The sequence below is a fragment of the Mustela erminea genome, chromosome 1 (genome assembly GCF_009829155.1).
Source record: "Mustela erminea isolate mMusErm1 chromosome 1, mMusErm1.Pri, whole genome shotgun sequence".
Taxonomy (NCBI): Eukaryota; Metazoa; Chordata; class Mammalia; order Carnivora; family Mustelidae; genus Mustela; species Mustela erminea.
This window is the reverse complement of record NC_045614.1, coordinates 17430613-17448912: the sequence shown is the minus strand read 5'-3', so window position 1 is coordinate 17448912 and position 18300 is coordinate 17430613. Positions and strand designations below refer to the sequence as shown.

The following is an 18300-nucleotide window of genomic DNA, read 5'->3' as shown; positions in this document are numbered from 1 at the left end:
GGAAGCCCGGCTGCCCCGTTTCCTGGTGCAAGCCTAGTCTTCGTTCCCTCGCTTTCCCTACCGTGCTTTCACGCCTGCAGCTGCCTCAGTCTTCCTAGATTAGCCGGTCCCATCTCCCGTCTTTCCGATTCGGCCCTGACCTATATCGTAGCTCGACCCAGGGCCGCGGACTTCATTTCCGCCACTACCTTGGTACTTCCGGAATCTGCGGAAACGATCCGTTGCCATGGCGGCTATGTACACAGTTCTGCGGCGGCGAGATTCGGCTTGCAGTCGCTGCACCTGCAGCGGTCGGGCGGCGGGAGGACCACTGCCTCCGGGGCAGTGAACGGATTCACGCGCCGCCCGGGTGGGGAGAAGCAGGCTGGAGAGGGGAGTGTACGCTGAGGCGGCTGGCAGCGACCGGGATCCGAAGACCTCTCCACCCGGGAGTCCCCAGGCTTAGCTCGCTGATCTGTGAAACCCGAGCGGAGGAGGGGTCGCGGCATCGTGGGCGCCCTTTCGAGCTGGCTCCGGCTTAGGGTCTTCGAATCTAACGTTCCCTGGCCCCACGAGGGTTCTGCGTCGCTGCCGAGGTTGAGAGGGCGCGAAGTGGGGGACCAGAGGTCTTCTGGGCCCTTCTGTATTCGTCAGTTTTCGAACTGGAGGGGGCTTCGGGATCTCCAGGTCGACCCGCTCGCTTTACAGATGAGGAAACCGCTCCAGAGAGGGACAGGAATGGCCCCAAGGCCAACTGCCACCCACACTCCACGCAGGGGTCTGGTATGTTGGATGAGGAAAAGGGAGGAGGCCCGATCTGCCTGGAATTGAGGCCGGGTGCGTTTGGACCCTGTTGTTTTGGGGTTCAGATGCTGCCGCCAATCTGACAACTATGAGGGTTCCGTATTGAGAGCGCCTGGTCTGGGCAGGAGCGCTGGAAGCTAGGGACTCGTCCCAGCAGACGCTCCCTCTCCTTTTATCCAGCCTTCAGCAGTGCTTGGTAACAATTCTGTTCATTTCCACCCTTAAACCCTTAAAACAAGTAAGGAAACCACGTGCCTTTCAGAGAGGTCTCCTGGTGACCACTCAGAGGTTCACTTATTTACACCAGAACTATCTAAGGGTGGTGCCCATGAGAGAGACACTTTCCCCACAAGGTACTGGGGTGGCGGGGGAGGGGGGAGGGGGGAGACACTGCTAAAAGAGAGGGCATGGTGAGGGGCTGAATATGGCTTCTTGCAAGTGGTGCCTGGAAACTAAGTGTCCTGGAAAGGCTGTGGGCTCAGGGATTGAAGGTGGTGTGGGAGGGGGAGTGACATATGCCCCTTGGGACTCTCTCAGTAGTGACGGAAGATGAACCCACAGGTGGAGATTCAGCCGTCCTCTGACTTCCAGCCATGACCATCACTACCAACCACCATTTCTCCAGTTCCTGCTCTGTGCTGGGCACTGTTCTGGACTTTGAGGGGGGATTCAAAAGAGATTAAAGCACAGTTCTGTCCCTCAAGCAACTTGTAATTTAATTTGGGACCGGAAACCCACTCAAATGATGCGGCGTAAGAATGGTAACAAGCATTATTTCAGTAAGTGCAAGATGGCATGGGGTCTCAAATGTCTGGGAGTTGAGTGTCTGCTGGTCAGCAGCCTTACAGGATGGGTTAAGACAGAAGGGGGTGGGGGGATGCTGGCTGGCTCAGTCCTTAGAACATGCAACTCTTGATCTTGGGGCTGGGAGTTCAAGCCCCATGTTGGGTGTAGAGATTACTTAAAAAAATAAGATCTTAAATAAAATAGAGAAGGCTTGCCTCAGGTGGATATAGCTCCTGACATACTTGGAGCTGTGGATGTGAGTGTGGGGTGGGCCTTGGGAAGATAGGGGGACTGCATGGGCATGTGCATGTGCAAGTTGCATGCCCCACTCTGAGGGGAGGGCATGCTTGGGCTTTCCTGTGCTGTTCTTGTGCTGGGTGGGTGGGGGCTTCCAGGAGAGAGGCCTGGGCACCTGCCACCTGCGCTGGTTCCATTCAGAGGGCACCCAGGGCCGGAGGCCAGGCCCTCAGACTGGTGTGAGCAGTGGTTCCCAGAGCTTTAGAAACTGAGGGTAAGTTTGCTTGTGTCAAAACACACCTTCCTCCACTCTCAACTTCCCAATAGCTTAGATCATTTTGAGATTGAGATTTTCCTCTTCAATTTCCTCAATTTGGGATCCACGTTAGAGCCATTTATGGCTTTGTATTTCTTGAGCTCAATTTTGCAGACGAAAATTTTAGGACTGAAATTGGATAAGCCAGCACCCTTGATCACCTGAATACCTTTCAGATCCATTTTCTAAAAATGAAAATGTCTGAATGGTTCCATAGTGGCTGGGAAAAGACTTCCATGAAATAATTACTTGAGGAATGTAGTAAGTGGACACAGATCTGCAGTAGGCAAATATAAGAGTGACATGTTTGCTTATTTGATTTGACATCTGAAGACCTTGTAACAGGGATTGGAGTTTTATTTGTTGACACCACTGAAACTGTGAACAAAGGGGAGGGCCTATTTAATTGCTTCTGTAGAGATATGTTATGCCATTGATGACAATTAACATAATTGTAATAGTCACTAGATTTAGTGGTCATTGCAAGTTGTATTTAGAAATATAGGGAGACATTAATATTTTTAAAATCTGCAATCTTTTTTTATCAGGTAACATTCATTGAACCTCTCTTGTATTATACATATATTCTTTATTTAATGTGCTTTAAAAAAAAAAAAGTGAAATAGGGGAACCTGGGTGGCTCAGTCTGTTAAAGCCCCTGCCTTCAGCTCAGGTTGTGATCCCAGGGTCCTGGGATCAAGCCCCACATTGGGCTCTCTGCTCAGTGGGGATCCTGCTTCCCCCCACCCCCGCCTGCCTCTCTGACTACTTGTAATCTCTGTCTGTCCAATAAATTAAAAAAAATATTTAAAAAATAAAAAATAAATTTTAAAAATGAAATAATGAGGGGTACCTGGGTGGCCCAGTCGGTTGGGCGCCTGCTTTTGGTTCAGGTCATGATCTCAGGGTCCTGGGATCAAGCCCCGCATCAGACTCTGCTCAGTGGGGAGTCTGCTTCTCCCTCTAACTCCCTCTATGCTCTCTCTCTCAAATAAATATGTGAAAATCTTTTTAAACAAAAAGTGAAATAATTATAATCCAGAGAAGAAATCCCTGTCATGTATGACTTTTTCTTTACAGTAAAGGTCTTAACAATTAATTTTATTTATTTGTAGAGTTCTTTGCAATAGTTCAAGCAAACTATTTTTTTCCTTAATCACCATGTTTTGGCTATTTTCCAGTTTGAATATAAAATTGAATCAGCTTCTTCTGTGTCTCATGTTTCTCTAACTCCTCGTGAATTCAACAAATCCTTTGCTGGTTGTTTTTTGTGTTTGTTTTGTTTTCTAAAAATACCCAGGAGATTTCTTTGGCTTCAACTCCCCTTTCCTGCCCCTTGAAGGTACAGGTTATTTTAGTGGTAAATGCCTCGTTTCTTCTTGAACTGGTTTAAGCCCGAGAGGGAAGTCAGAAGAGAAGCTTACCATGTAGCACACATCCAGACTCTTGGGCCTTGTCTCTATTCCAAATGTGTTTTGTACATTTGGAGCATGAACTCTAAATGAGTTTTTAACATTCTTTCTTTATATGCATAGTTCCATAAAAGTAAAATTATCGAAATGTGAGAGCCCAGTGTTAGGACTACATGACCATAGACTACTTGATGATATATTCACATTATTTGAAAAAGAAGGAAATAAAAAAAAATTAGATCAGTATTAGGAAAACTTATACGTAAAATTAGAAATGTTTCCTCTTTGGACAACTTAAAATTATGTTAATTTCCCCAGTAGTTTCAAACAGTGAAGTTTAATATATTTTCATAGACTTTCATCTTGTTTTCTAGAATTCCTTAACCAGATTTAATGCAATTGATGATGATTAGAGATTGATTTTTCCTTAGCTTTCCTTAGAGCTCTTGATATTTTTTCTCAATATTTAATCATTTGTCATCAGTATATGAGAGGTATCTCAAGAGCTAAGTTTTAAGTTCCCCTCAAAGCAATAAAAATAGCACAATCGTTCCTTCTGTTTAATAACCGTCTTTGCTTCTCCTCTCTGTGGAGTGGAGATGCTGGAACCAAAATTTTCTGTCTAATTAGTATTAAATATTTTTACACAGTCACTGTCAAGAGAGGGCCTCATGTGATTTCACCAATGAGACTGATAGCCGATGAAATAGGAGATTTAAGGGCACCTGGGTGGCTTAGTCAGTTAAGCATCTGCCTTTGGCTCAGGGCATGATCCCAGGTCCTGGAATCGAGCCTTGCATAGGGCTCCCTGCTTGGCGGAGAGCCTGCTTTCTCTACCTACGGTTCTGCCCACTTGTGCGCTCTCTCTATTGCTGTGTTAAATAAATAAATAAAATCTTTTTAAAAAAGAAATAGATTTTAGTAGTTATCATTTGGTTGTGTAATTCAATTTAAAAAAATTTTTTTAATATTTCATTTATTTATTTGACAGAGAGTGAAAGCATGCAACTAGAGGGAGGAGCAAAGGGAGAGGGAAAGAATTTCAAGTAAATTCCTCCCTGAGAGTGGAGTCAGTTGTGGGGCTCTGTCTCACGACCCTGAGATCTTGACCTGAGCTGAAACCAAGAGTTGGACCCTTGACCAACTGAGTCATCCAGGTGCCCTTGATTTAAAAAAAAAATTTTTTTTAAAGATTTTATTTATTTATTTGACACAGAGAGACACAGCAAGAAAGGGAGCACAACAGGAGGAGTGGGTGGGAGAAGGAGGCTTCCCGCTGAGCAGGGACCCGGATGCGGGACTTGATCCGTGGACTCTGGGATCATGACCTGAGCTGAAGGCAGACGCTTAACAACTGAGCCACCCAGGCACCCTTTAAAAATGTTTTTATAAAATACTTCAGTTAGACAGAATCTAAGAGATTAATTAACTCTCCCCTCAATGCAACAGTCCCTTTGGTGGCATCTCTGTTAGCTGGCATCTTGACTTTGCTTGAGTTTTTTCCATTTATAGGACAGTTCTATATAGTAGGAAGGTCACTTACCTGAATCTGCCTCCCTAATCCTTATGCCTATAACCTTACATCCTATTCCATGAAGCTACCCTAAGGTTTTATTTTAACATTTTATTACACATTGTATTATTCACACTAGTATAAATAAAGAAATACAAATGTAAGTGTGTCTACCTGAAAGAAAATAGAGTTAGGTTTGAGAGAGGAAGAGGAGGTAGAGGGCTGTCTGATTTTTTTCTCAATGGACTGCCAGAGAAGAAAGAATATTTGATTATGGGCTAGATTAAATATATTCCTAGGGCATCGTTTTTCTGGTCTAAGTCAGTCACATGGAGGTAGAGGAGGAGATGTGGCATTTGCAGTAATGTATGCTAGTGAAGAAAAGAAAATTAGTTTAAATGCATGTCCTAAGTATTTTAGAGGAAAATATAATGAATGAGGCAAAGCGTAAGTGGACTGCATTACAGAATATTTTTAGGAGACACATCTAAGATTAGGCCACTCAAGGGAACATTCTTCTTGCCTTCTGTGTCTGTCTCTTAGGGGGCCATGGGTGGAAAATGATGAGTCGGCCTTTATAGCAGGAAGTGCCTGTGTATGTTGAGCAGTGTCCCTGAGTAGAGCACTGACAGTTTAAGGGGTTAAAAGGAAAACTGGCTCTTGAGGATAGGAAAACACAGACTGCATGTCACTGTGTTCTACTCTTCTTTGTAAGCGACAGCACCCCCCCCCCATGATGGTCATTTGATGACGACCACTGAAAGTTGCACTGTTTTTTCGTTTTTAGCTGGAATGGGCACTAGGAAAAAGGTTCATGCGTTTGTCCGTGTCAAACCCACCGACGACTTTGCTCACGAAATGATCAAATATGGAGATGACAACAAAGTAAGTGGAACGCACTTGCCGTCATGGGTCTGGTCCCTCTGTCCCCTTCTTGCTACAACATGACCCTATTTCCAAACAGCCTGTAAGGACAAAGACAGAATTGACAAAAGTTCAGATGGACTCCAGAGACCAACAAGTCCAAACCACTCCCCTGAATCGCTTTTGATGAGGAAACCCTTGAAACTCCCATTTTAAATTGTGTTTTTGCTTAATACGTTTACCTTCATCCTTGTATCTTATACAGAAAATCTGACATTTGTGCACACTCATAAAATTTTCTGGTGATCAGATCTGCTGTTAAATGATCTCCCCGGGGGTCCAGGTAGAATGTCTTAAGTTGATAACTGTTAAACTTACCAAAGCAGTGGAAGCAACTCTTACTGAGATAACTGGAAAGAGTTATCTGTCCCCATGCCTTTAACACTGTCATGACCGTCTTTCTGAAGCCCATGAGAGGCTTGGGACAGGTTGAGAGAGTCCTGTGTTTTCATTCAGCAAACAACTGTGCATCCACTCTGGGCAGCACTGAGATGTTCTTTAAGGGAGGAATTCAAGGGCAAACTCTCCAAGCTTTGCAAGTCTTGGCAGTCAGAAAAAAAGCTCACACTGGGCACAGTTTCAACGAACATGGAAGCACAGAACATTTAATGTGTGAACGGACCGAGCCTCTCTTTCTTGATCTTAACCTTTTCTGCATGTGACTGTGTCTTGGCTCCTGGATTAGGGCAACCAGGACAAAAATCCAACAAGAGGCTCTTTTTTTTTTTTTTTTTAAGATTTTATTTGTTTATTTGACAGACAGAGATCACAAGTAGGCAGAGAGGCAGGCAGAGAGAAAGAGAGGGAAGCAGGCTCCCTGCTGAGCAGAGAGCCCAATGCGGGACTTGATCCCAGGACCCTGAGATCATGACCTGAGCCGAAGGCAGCGGCTTAACCCACTGAGCCACCCAGGCGCCCCAACAAGAGGCTCTTTACATCAGAAGTCCCCATAGTGAAGACTTGGAATTTACCATTGACCTAATGCAATGGGTTCCTAACTCAGCTCTTCCATAGAGCATCTAATTTTTTTTTTTTTTTTAAGAAATCTGTGCATCTAAAAATATGCTAATTACAAGTATGTAGGCACCTTGGATTTGCTGTAACACCAGTGAGGAACTATGAGAAACCAAGAAGAGCCTTTTCTGTGGCTGTTAATTCTTCATTCCTCACAAAGGCCCATAGCATGTAAGAGATACAGCTCAAGCCCAGGCATCTGTCACCAAGCCCACTTTTCTCTCTGGCCTAATTCAAGGCCTCCCTGTGCTTAGTGAATGTGTCTAAAGCTTGGTTAATAGAAATAGGAAAAATGTGCTGGACTCAATATCATAGATGGGGGAACCAAGGCAAACAGCACCCAGTAACCTAGGGTGAAAAGTCCTGAAACTATGACATGCTCTAGTCTCCCGATCCTTCCACCTTAAGGGTTGTGTGATCTTCCTGCAGGAGATTTCCTTCTCCCATCCCCAAGAACTCACTGAAATATTGGCCACTCGTGGGAGTCCCTGTGCCTCCTAAAGTTCACTTCCTCTATTTTCTCCAGGTTAGGCCTTAGCTAACAGTGAGTTTTTCATACCGGTTTCCTAAATACTCTCTCTCTTCCTCTCTTCCTAGAGCATTGATATTCACTTAAAAAAAGATCTTCAGCGAGGGGTTGTCAATAACAAGCAGACAGACTGGTCGTTCAAGCTGGATGGAGTTCTCCACAATGCCTCCCAGGACTTGGTTTATGAGACAGTCGCAAAGGACTTGGTTGCTCAGGCCCTCGATGGATACAATGGTAATTTAGTTAATTGTCAGTTGTTTTACATAAGAACCCACAGAACCCTTGCTGGAGGAAGAGATGCAAGTATTTTACGGTGGATGAAAGAAAAGATAACCTTATATGCTAACTCCTGTTTGCTTCTTTGTCCATCTCCATTTTCTTATGGTGGAAAACTAGTTATTTGCTTGGTGATACTGTGGGTATGACTTGATCCAAAGTTCTGGGATCCTACCTTCATAGGAAGATTCAAAGGCTGTGGCTCTTTATAGGTCATGGGGATTGAACTATTATCCTGTTTCAGATCTCTCAAATATTAGCTTGGAAGATAATGTCCTTATAAATTTGACTGAGTCCAAATACTTTTCTCTTGGTTACCTGCTAGGAGCTACTTCCATTCATTCTACCAGCAAAATCAGTCTACTCTTCCTATTCTAGTGTAGGATTATTTACATACAGCACCAAAAAAAAAAAAAAAAAAAATGGAGTGGAGTTTGATTGTCTTAACAAATTAAAAGCAGCTTTATTGGGAAGGTTTTAACAGCTAGTTTAATCTAAGATGCTTGAAAATCTAAAGATTTGAAAATCTTTAGAAAGAATGTATCACCATTTGTAAACTTTGTCCATGTGACTGGAATGTTCCCTGTCTGCAAGTTTAAGGTCTTTGGTTTAAAAGTCTGTTTAGTGTTGAGGCCCATGCATTGTAATGTATCCTACTTGTGACACATAGGTATGGTCTTCATTGACCCTCAGGGGATTTGGCCCCAAGGAACCAAGAAGGTCTAGGAGGTTAATAGTCTTGGGCTCTGGGTACTGTGGAATCACAAATGGGCTCTGAGTCCTATCTGCTGTGACTCCTTCCTGCACACTTAAGTTAGTAGATACTGTTTCTAACCTTGGCTCCCACGCTGAGTTAGAGCCCCTTGTGTAAAACCTACCAATCCCAGGAACTAGAGCATTGGCTGTGGGGAAGGCAGACGCTGATTTCCATGGCCCCGTGTCGCCCTGAAGCAACGTTTGGGATGGGTCTGGCTCAAACTGGCCATGCCAGGAGGAAGGGCAGATGGGAACAGGAGCACCAGAGCCTGGTGGTGATGGGTGGTAAATCTCACAGACGTGACAGGTACAAACAGAAGTCTTCGCTGAGAAGACATTGGGGCCAGGTCAGGACTTGTCATGGTGGTCTGTTTCGGGAAGTGGCAGGGGACCAACTAGCAGCCCTGATTGATCCTGTGGAAACTTGCAGTCTATACACCTTTCTTCCTGGGCTTTTGAAAGCTCTTCTTGCCTCCAGCCTGGCCAGCTCCATGGAGGCTATGCCTGAGACTGGCAGTTCATAGCTTTGCTAAAGAAGGGCTAGAGTTCAATGTTCCTGTCTCCCTCCTCACCTGTCTAGGAAAATTCCCAGTTTCTCTGTTCCTTGATATCATCTGCTCTGCTCAGAAGCCTGACGGTGGGATCTTCTCTTGGCACAGGGAGCCATATGGGCCAGATTCAGAATAGCAGTCTGTGTTTTGACCATTTATGTCCCCATTTCCCTGCCCACCCATCCTCCCTATAGCACGAGTTCCTCATGTCCACGGCTGCTCCTGATGACCACCTCCATGCCCGGGTCCAGGCTGGCACCAGGCATTCTGGCGGATAAGAAAGCTATCCTCAGGGGCACCTGGGTGGCTCAGTTGTTAAGCATCTGCCTTTGGCTTAGATCCCGGGGTCCTGGGATCGAGCCCCACATCGGGCTCCCTCTTTGGCAGGAAGCCTGCTTCTCCCTCTCCCACTTCCCCTACTGTGTTCCCTCTCTCACTGTGTCTCTCTGTCAAATAAATAAATAAAATCTTAAAAAAAAAAATAGAAAGAGCTATCCTTGGAGCTCTTTTCCTGGACATGCTTCCAAATATTTGCAGGTACCATCATGTGTTATGGGCAGACAGGAGCTGGCAAGACATACACCATGACAGGGGCAACTGAGAATTACAAGCACCGGGGGATCCTTCCTCGTGCCCTACAGCAGGTAGGCAGTGGGCCCACAGGTGGGGTGCCGCACGGGTCCCTCCTCTTACCACAGCTGTTGCTGACCCTAGGCCTGCTACCAGACACAGGATGCACATTTAGGGGGTAGGGGTGCAGAGGCCTCAGAAAACGGGGAGTTCGGGTTTCAGAGTTTGACCCAAGCCCACACAGAGCCAGTTTCCTCATTTGTGAGGACGTGTCAACCGGCCTCTTGGCTCCCGCACTGGTCTGTGATCCTGTAATTAAGGATTTGGAGGTCCTAATCATGTTCCTTCCTTGTTCTAATGAGGGGGATATGGACTCTTAGAGAGCTGCCTTACTGGCCTGCTCTGGCTTCTACCACCACCATTGCCCCAGAAAGAGCAAAGGGAAGAAGCAGGCACAATATGAACATGCAGGACTGAGTCAGCCTTGGGGGGTCTGAGAACTCTGAACGCAGCATAGAGGGGCCTTTCTGTGGAGTCCTGTGAGGACCCTCTTTTGGGAGGTAGGCGGCAAAGCAGCTTTTTCCCAAAAGCATCTTGAGGTTTTCTAGCCCTATCCTGTAAGAATGGAAAGGACCCTATATAGACTGCCCGGCTCTCATTGGTGAAGAAGTCTCCTTCATGCCTTGCTGTCAAAGCTTCAAGATCTCAGCATCTTCAGCTTCAGTAGTGTTGCCCAGAAAAATATAACGGAAGCCACACATGCAATTTGGGGTTTTCCCATAACCACAGTTTAAAAAGTAAACAGACAAAGGTGATTTTGATATATTTTATGTCAGTATATGCAAAATATAATCTCCACATCATACGTCGATGTGAAAACTCTTGAGATATTTTACATTATTTTTCTCACACCAAGTCTTCGTGGTGTGTGTTTTATGCTTATGGCCCATTTCCGTTTAGACACTAAATACTCATCAGGACTACTTGATCTGTATTTACATTTCATAAAACTTACTGTTGAAGAGGTAGATTTATTAACCCAATTTGTTCCAAACATACTGAAAAGTTTACCAGTAACTGAATTTAGGAGCTGCTTTGAAATTAAAATTCAAATTAGTTACAATTAAATAAAATTTGAAATTCCGTCTCTCATTTGCGTCAGCCACATTTCAAGTTCTCAGCAGCCACTTGGGACTGGTGTCTACCGTGTTGGACAGCATAGACCTAGACCTAGAGCAAGGTGGGGGCCTAAGGGATCATTTAGCCCAACCCCCACTGCCCATTTGACAGTAAAGAAAGTTAAGGTCCAGAGAGAGGAAAAGACCAGCCCAAAGTCATTTGCCCATAGGTACCAGGGAAGGTATTTGGAGCTGGGAAGACTGAGTTTGGGCTTGGCTTCTCTCAGGAGCTAAGTGACCATAGACAAATAATTTCATTGCATGGACCTTGCCACAGGTGGGCATTGCCCCTGCCTTGCTTCAGTCACAGGGGAGTTGTGAGCATGGAATTAAATAATGGATGTGAAAGAGGCATCTATATGTTGAGACCCCATAAAATAAGGGATCTTCACTCCAGAGTCTTTTCCATTCATCATGTCATGGGGCTTTTCAATCTGTTAAGCCCGGCCTCAAAAAACTACATGATAATAATTATCACTCAATAGACTGATCGTAGTAATTGTTGATGATGACCATCATGCCAGCTAGACTATAAATTCTTTTAGGACAAAGTTTTTTTTATTGTACTTTTTGATGTACCCTGCTGAGGCCAGAATCCTTCTAACATGGGCTGATAATTGGAGTTTTGCTCTTGGTGACTGCTGTCCAATCCCCCATCTAGGTTTTTAGGATGATCGAAGAACGCCCCACACATGCCATCACTGTGCGTGTTTCCTACCTGGAAATCTACAATGAGAGTCTGTTTGATCTCCTGTCTACTCTGCCCTATGTTGGGCCGTCAGTCACACCAATGACCATCGTGGAAAACCCTCAAGGGGTCTTCATTAAGGGCTTGTCGGTCCACCTTACAAATCAAGAGGAGGATGCCTTCAGCCTCCTTTTTGAGGTGAGATGACCAAGTCTAAGGGCCCCTTCCTTCCTTCTCTCCTTCCTCCCTTCCTTCTTCTTTCCTTTCCCTTTTTTATATTTTTATATTTACTTATTAAAGATTTTATTAATGTATTTGTCATAGAGAGCAAGAGCAGAGGGAGCCACAGGCAGAGGGAGAAGCAGGCTTCCCACTGAACAAGGAGCCCAATGCAGGACTTGATCCCAGGACCCTGCTGAAGGCAGATGCTTAATGGACTGAGCCACCCAGGCATCCCTCTTCCCTTTTTTACTTTGCTCCCTCCCTCCTCCTTAGTTTTTCACTTACTTTGATAATCGGAATGAATATTAATATATGTTCATTTAGCAAGTTCAGATAGTAAAGAAAAAATACAGGAGGGGCGCCTGGGTGGCTCAGTGGTTTAAGCCTCTGCCTTCGGCTCAGGTCATGATCTCAGGGTCCTGGGATCGAGCCCCGCATTGGGCTCTCTGCTCAGCAGGGAGCCTGCTTCCCCCTCTCTCTCTGCCTGCCTCTGTGCCTACTTGTGATCTCTATCAAAAAAAAATAAATAAATAAAATCTTTTAAAAAAATTTAAAAAAATACAGGAACAAGAAAAAGAATTCACTTGTCTGTTTCCTATATACAGCAACAATAATGTTTATTTTGGCTTATTTTCCTCTAGTATTTTTTTCCCTGTGCAATTTTTTCTTAACATAGTCAAGATTGTCCTTTTTTTCAGCTAACATTAAATCATGGGCATTTATAATGTAGAAAAAAATAAGGATTAGCATCCTTAGTATGTAAGAGCTCTTACAAATCTATAAACTCCTCAATGCATGCTATTTTTTTAAAAGGCATATAGGTTGGAACTCTTTTTTAATTTTTATTTATTTATTTATTTTTTTTAAAGATTTTATTTATTTGTCAGAGAGAGAGAGCGAGAGCGAGCACAGGCAGACAGAGTGGAAGGCAGAGTCAGAGGGAGAAGCAGGCTCCCTGCAGAGCAAGGAGCCCGATGTGGGACTCGATCCCAGGACGCTGGGATCATGACCTGAGCCGAAGGCAGCTGCTTAACCAACTGAGCCACCCAGGCGTCCCTGGAACTCTTTTTTTAAAAAAGATTTTATTTATTTATTTGAGAGATAATAAGCATGGGGGGAGGGGAAAAGGGAAAGAGAAGCAGACTCTCCACTGAGCGGGGAGCTAGGTTCTGGGGCTCAGTCCTAGGACCCTGAGATCATGACTTGAGCTGAAGGCAGATAGTTAATCGACTGAGCCACCTAGGCACCACTAGGTTGGAATTCTTATACTTTGTTGCTGAAATGTACAATGGTGCAGCCATTTTGGCTATTTCCTAAAAAGGTAAACATTAATTTTATCATAGGACCTAGCAATTCTGCTCCTAGGTATTTTCCCAATAGAAATGAGAAGCTGTGTTCACACGAAGACTTGTAGGCAAATATTATAACAGCATCATTCATAATAGCCAAAGACTGGAAATAATCAAAATATCCATCACCTGATAAATGGGAAAACAAATGTGTTACAATCATATGATGGAAAACTATTCAGCAATAAAAAAGAAATGGAGGGGTGCCTGGGTGGCTCAGTGGGTTAAAGCCTCTGCCTTCGGCTCAGGTCATGGTCTCAGGGTCCTGGGATTGAGCCCCACATCGGGCTCTCTGTGCAGCAGGAAGCCTGCTTCCTCCTCTCTCTCTGCCTGACGCTGCCTCCTTGTGATCTCTGTCTGTCAAATAAATAAATAATCTTTAAAAAACATCTTAAAAAAAAAAGAAATGGAGTAGCAATAGATGGTACAATATGGGCGAATCTCAAGAAAATGCTCAGTAAGAGAAACACAAAAGATCTATCCTGTATAATTCCATTCATTTGAAATGTCCCAGTGGACACATCTTTACAGATAGAAGGCAGATTAGCGGTTGCTTGGGGGAAGGAGTGGGAAATGGTTGCAGATGGGCCCAGGGAACTTTTCGGAGTTACACAACATTTCTAAAACAGGATTGTGGTGATGGTTGCACAACTTTGTAAATTTTGCTAAAAACAGTCACTGAATCCTATCTTTAAAACAGAGAATTTTATGCTATTTAAATTATGTGTCAATAAAATATTTTTTAAAAAGTCACCTAGGTGTCCTCTGGGGTGATTTATACGTGGAGCCCTTGCATCTACAGGGAAGGTAGCATCCCAGGAGGCAGCGTACGGGCTTTCTTGTCCTCTTGTTGCTCCTAACATTTCACCGTGACGAAGGATGTTTGCTGTAGGTTTTTGGTGGCTTCAGGTTAAAGAAGGTCCAAGTTTGGGAAGGGTTTTTATCATGAATAAGTGTTTATTCATTCCCTTGGTAATAACCACTCTCCTGACTTATGATCATTTCTTTGGTCTTCTTTATAGGTTTATCACCTGTGTTTCCTCCAACAGCATAGTTCAAATTTTTTTTTGAATTTATTATTTATTATTACTATTATTTAAAGATTTTATTTATTTATTGGACAGAGAGAGACACAGCGAGAGAGGGAACACAAACAGGGGAAATGGGAGAGGGAGAAGCAGGTTTCCTGATGAGCAGGGAGCCTGATGTGGGACTCAACTAGTCCCAGGACCCAATGATCATGACCTGAGCCAAAGGCAGATGTCTAACTGACTAAGCCACCCAGGTGCTCCTAACCTCCTTTTTTTTTTTTTTTTTAAGATTTTTATTTACCTATTTGAGAGAGAGAGTGAGAGATAGAAAGCATGAGCAGGGGGAGGGGCAGAGGGAGAAGCAGACTTCCCGCTGAGCAGGGAGCCTGATGTGGAACTTGATTCCAGGACCCCACAACCATCTTCCTCGCCAAAAGCAGACACCCAGCTGACTGAGCCACCCGGGCACTCCCCCTGCCTTCTTTTTAATTGAATATTTAATTTCTTATTGTCCTTTTTGCCCCCTTTACTAATTTAGAGGTTAAATGTTCATTCATATTTATATTCTCTCACCTTCTCATTTTATCCTAGAAATAACAACTTGCACATTTAGTTAATGTGTACATACCCGAATGAACATACCTATCTATTGAAATCTGAATTAGCTCTGTGGATTATACCAGTGTCATCTTCTTGGCTTTGATGTTGTGCTATAGTTTTGCAAGATATCAGCACAGGGAGAGGCTGAGTGAAGGGTACAGAGGACCTGCCTGTACATTTCTTTGAAACTTCTTGTGGATCAAAATAAAATGTCATTTTATTCCCAACATCATGTTTATCTATAACATTGCCATTTTAATCATGTTAACAATTATTTTAAAATAAAACCTCTCATTTCGTATCCCACTTCTGACACATCACTGGGGTGTCTGGATGGCTCAGTGGGTTAAAGCCTCTGCCTTCAGCTCAGGTCACGATACCAGGGTCCTGGAATCGAGCCACGCATTGGGCTTTCTGCTCAGCAGGGGGCCTGCTTCCCTCTCTCTCTCTGCCTGCTTGTGATCTCTGTCAAATGAATAAATGAAATCTTTAAAAAATAAAATAAAATAAAACCTCTCAAAATCTAAAGTTCATGAAAACCTCTCCCTCCTCCTGGATTCTGTAAGAACCATAGGATTGTTGCCTTGTCTTTTACATTTTTGTTTTTTGACTCCGCAAGGGAATCATTATTAATGTTTTATATAGTCTGCATTCTTTTACATTTACCCTCATATTTACCACTTTCTTTTCTCCAGAACCTTCCACTGGAGGATGTTTTCTTTCTTTCTGTTATACCTCCTTTACAGTGAGTGTGCTGGCAACAAAGAGTTTCTTGTATTTTGAAATGTCCTCATTTTATCCTAAATCTCAAAAGATAGTTTTGCTGGGTATAAAATTCTATTTTGGCATTTGTTCGCTTCTACCATATTTTTAAAAAAAAATTTTTTTTTTAAGATTTTATTTATTTGTTTGACAGAGAGAGATCCCAAGCAGGCAGAGAGGCAGGCAGAGAGAGAGAGAAGGAAGCAGGCTCCCAGCTGAGCAGAGAGCCCGATGCGGGGCTCGATCCCAGGACCCTGGGATCATGACCTGAGTCGAAGGCAGCGGCTTAACCCACTGAGCCACCCAGGCGCCCCTCGCTTCTACCATATTAAAGATATCATTGCAGGGGCACCTGGGTGGCTCAGTGGGTTGAGCCTCTGCCTTCGGCTCAGGTCATGATCCCAGAGTCCTGGAATCGAGTCCCGCATTGGGCTCTCTGCTCGGCAGGGAGCCTGCTTCCTCCTCCCACCCCCCCTGCCTACTTGTGATCTCGCTCTGTCAAATAAATAACTAAAATATTAAGGGGAAAATAAAAGATATCATTGCAAAGTTACGTTTTCCATCGTTAGTAGTGAGAAGCCAACTGTCAGTCTATTCAACAGTCTTTTCAAAGTGTGTTAGTCTGGATTCTCTGAGAAGCAAAGGCCAAGATGGGATTAAATATGCAGATTTTATGAGGGGAAGTTCCTGTATCAAGGAAGCAGGGAGGGAACTGGGTAAGATTGATCAGCTGTCAAACCATGATGCAAGCCTCAGGTGAAGGGAGGGAAGGTCAGGTGGAAGTTTCTAGATTGCTATGCTGTGTAAGGAAAGCTCGGGAGCAGTTAGCACAGGACTCTTCATGGAGGGAAGTATAGTTCTCAGGCCATCAGAGCTTGCCTGGTGGAAGCCAGAAAGACAAAGGGAGAGAGCACTTCACAAAGAGGGGACAGAAGGATGAAGGTGTAGTGACCCTTATGCTTTTGGCGAATGCCACTGAATTTGTGGGACAGGCAAAAGTGAGAAACTGTGGAGACATGGCCATGGGGGTCAGCGAGGAGGTCAGCCAGGTCTTCTCCATGGCTTAGGGCTTCCCTTCCTCTCCCCAGGGGACCTTGTTACCACTGCTTTGGGCCTTGTTCAGAGTATTTCTCTGGGGCCTTTAAGGGGACAGGGGTCTCTCCCACAGGTCCTTTTTCTCCTAAGAACAGCTGTTTCTGCCACGTCTTTAGGTGTATTCTGATCATAGGGCCCAATTCTGTGAATTAGAGGCAAGGGCCTATTGTCCCTTTAAAAATACAAGTTACAGGATGCCTGGGTGTCTCAGTCAGTTAAGCCTCTGCCTTCAGCTCAGGTTGTGATCCTAGGGTCTGGGATCGAGTCCCACATCGGACTCCTTGCTCAGTGGGGAGCCTGCTTCTCCCTCTTACCTCTGCCTACCACTCTGCCTGCTTGTGTGTGCTCTCTCTCTCTCTCTGACAAATAAATAAATAAAATATTTTTTAAAAAATACAAGTTACTAATCTTTAAAAAAAAAAGGGGGGGGGGTGCCTGGGTGGCTCAGTGGGTTTAACTCTCTGCCTTCGGCTCAGGTCATGATCTCAGGGTCCTGGGATGAGCCACATGTTAGGCTCTCTGCTCAGCGGGGAGTGTGCTTCTCCCTCTGCTGTTCCCCCCCATCTCTGTGTGCACACACGCACGTGTGTGCTCTCTCTCAAATAAATAAAAAATCTTCAGAAAAAAAAGTAACAACATGTTCACTGTAAAAACATGAAAACGCGCAAACATATATAAAAAAGAACACATGGGAGCACCTGGCTGGCTCAGTTCGTGGAGCATGCTGCTCTTGGTCTCAGGGCTGTGAGTTCGAGCCCCACATTGGGTGTGGAGATTACTTAAAAATAAAATCTTTTTAAAAAATGAAAAAATAAAGAGATGACCTCTAAACCCCAACCCAGAAGTGACCATTCTGAACATCTTATTGGAAGCATCTGTGTATTCTTTCTTGTAGGAGTGCTTTTGTGTTCCTTAGATTGCCCTGCCATATGATTTCACCCTTCATTCGGTTGATGTGGTGCACCCCATTGATCGATTGGCATGTGCTGAACCATCTTTGCATCCCAGGGTTTAGTCCCCCATCATCCTGGTGTATGATCCTTTTAATGTGCCATTGATGTTAGTTTGCTATGATTTTGGAGTCTGTGTTTCTCTATGATTAAAAAATATTTGTTGGGGTGCCTGGGTGGTTCAGTGGTTTAAAGCCTCTGCCTTCAGCTCAGGTCATGATCCCAGGGTCCTGGGATCGAGTCCTGTGTCGGGCTCTCTGCTCAGCGGAGAGCCTGCTTCCTCCTCTCTCTGCCTGCCTCTCTGCCTACTTGTGATCTCTGTCTGTCAAATAAATAAAAAAAATTTTTAAAAATATTTGTCAACATTTTCCTGGCTGTGTCACATTCCATTGTACAGACAGATCATTCCCTAATCACTGAATATGTAGGTTGATTGTGAGTCAGTATTTGTGAACATTTCTAAGACTCTTCATTTTTTTTTTATTAAAGATTTTACTTATTAGAGAGAGAGCATGAGCAGGAGGGAGAAGGAGAAACAGACTCCCTGATGGGCAGGGAGCCCAATGTGGGGCTGGATCCCAGGACCCTGGGATCATGACCAGAGCCAAAGACAGATGCTTAACCGACTAAGCCACCTAGGTGTCCTCTAAAACTCTTTATATTTATTGCTACTTTGCTTTTCAGAATGCTCTACAGATTCACACACCTAGGTGGAGGGTGAAGGTCTAGGTTTGGACTCCGGGTTGGTCTCCCATTCT

General features: G+C 44.3%; 1 protein-coding gene across 9 annotated transcripts in view; it reads left to right on the top strand.

The window, feature by feature from the left end:
* The first annotated feature begins 3 nt into the window (after window positions 1-3).
* KIF9 (kinesin family member 9) overlaps window positions 4-18300 on the top strand; it is a 50591-nt gene continuing 32294 nt past the window's right edge. For 2 of the 9 annotated variants that reach the window (XR_004280064.1, XR_004280065.1), the window contains exons 1-6: window positions 4-762; window positions 1345-1562; window positions 5835-5932; window positions 7583-7748; window positions 9635-9741; window positions 11507-11731. Coding sequence is in view for 7 of the 9 variants with exons in the window: in XM_032317980.1 (XP_032173871.1) it covers window positions 1526-1562; window positions 5835-5932; window positions 7583-7748; window positions 9635-9741; window positions 11507-11731 (633 nt within the window). In the remaining 2 variants the exon portion in view is untranslated. Of the gene's footprint in view, window positions 763-797; window positions 817-1320; window positions 1563-1755; window positions 2081-5834; window positions 5933-7582; window positions 7749-9634; window positions 9742-11506; window positions 11732-18300 lie in introns of those variants that run through there. The other 7 variants (XM_032318017.1, XM_032317980.1, XM_032318000.1 and 4 more) reach the window with 7 other exon arrangements.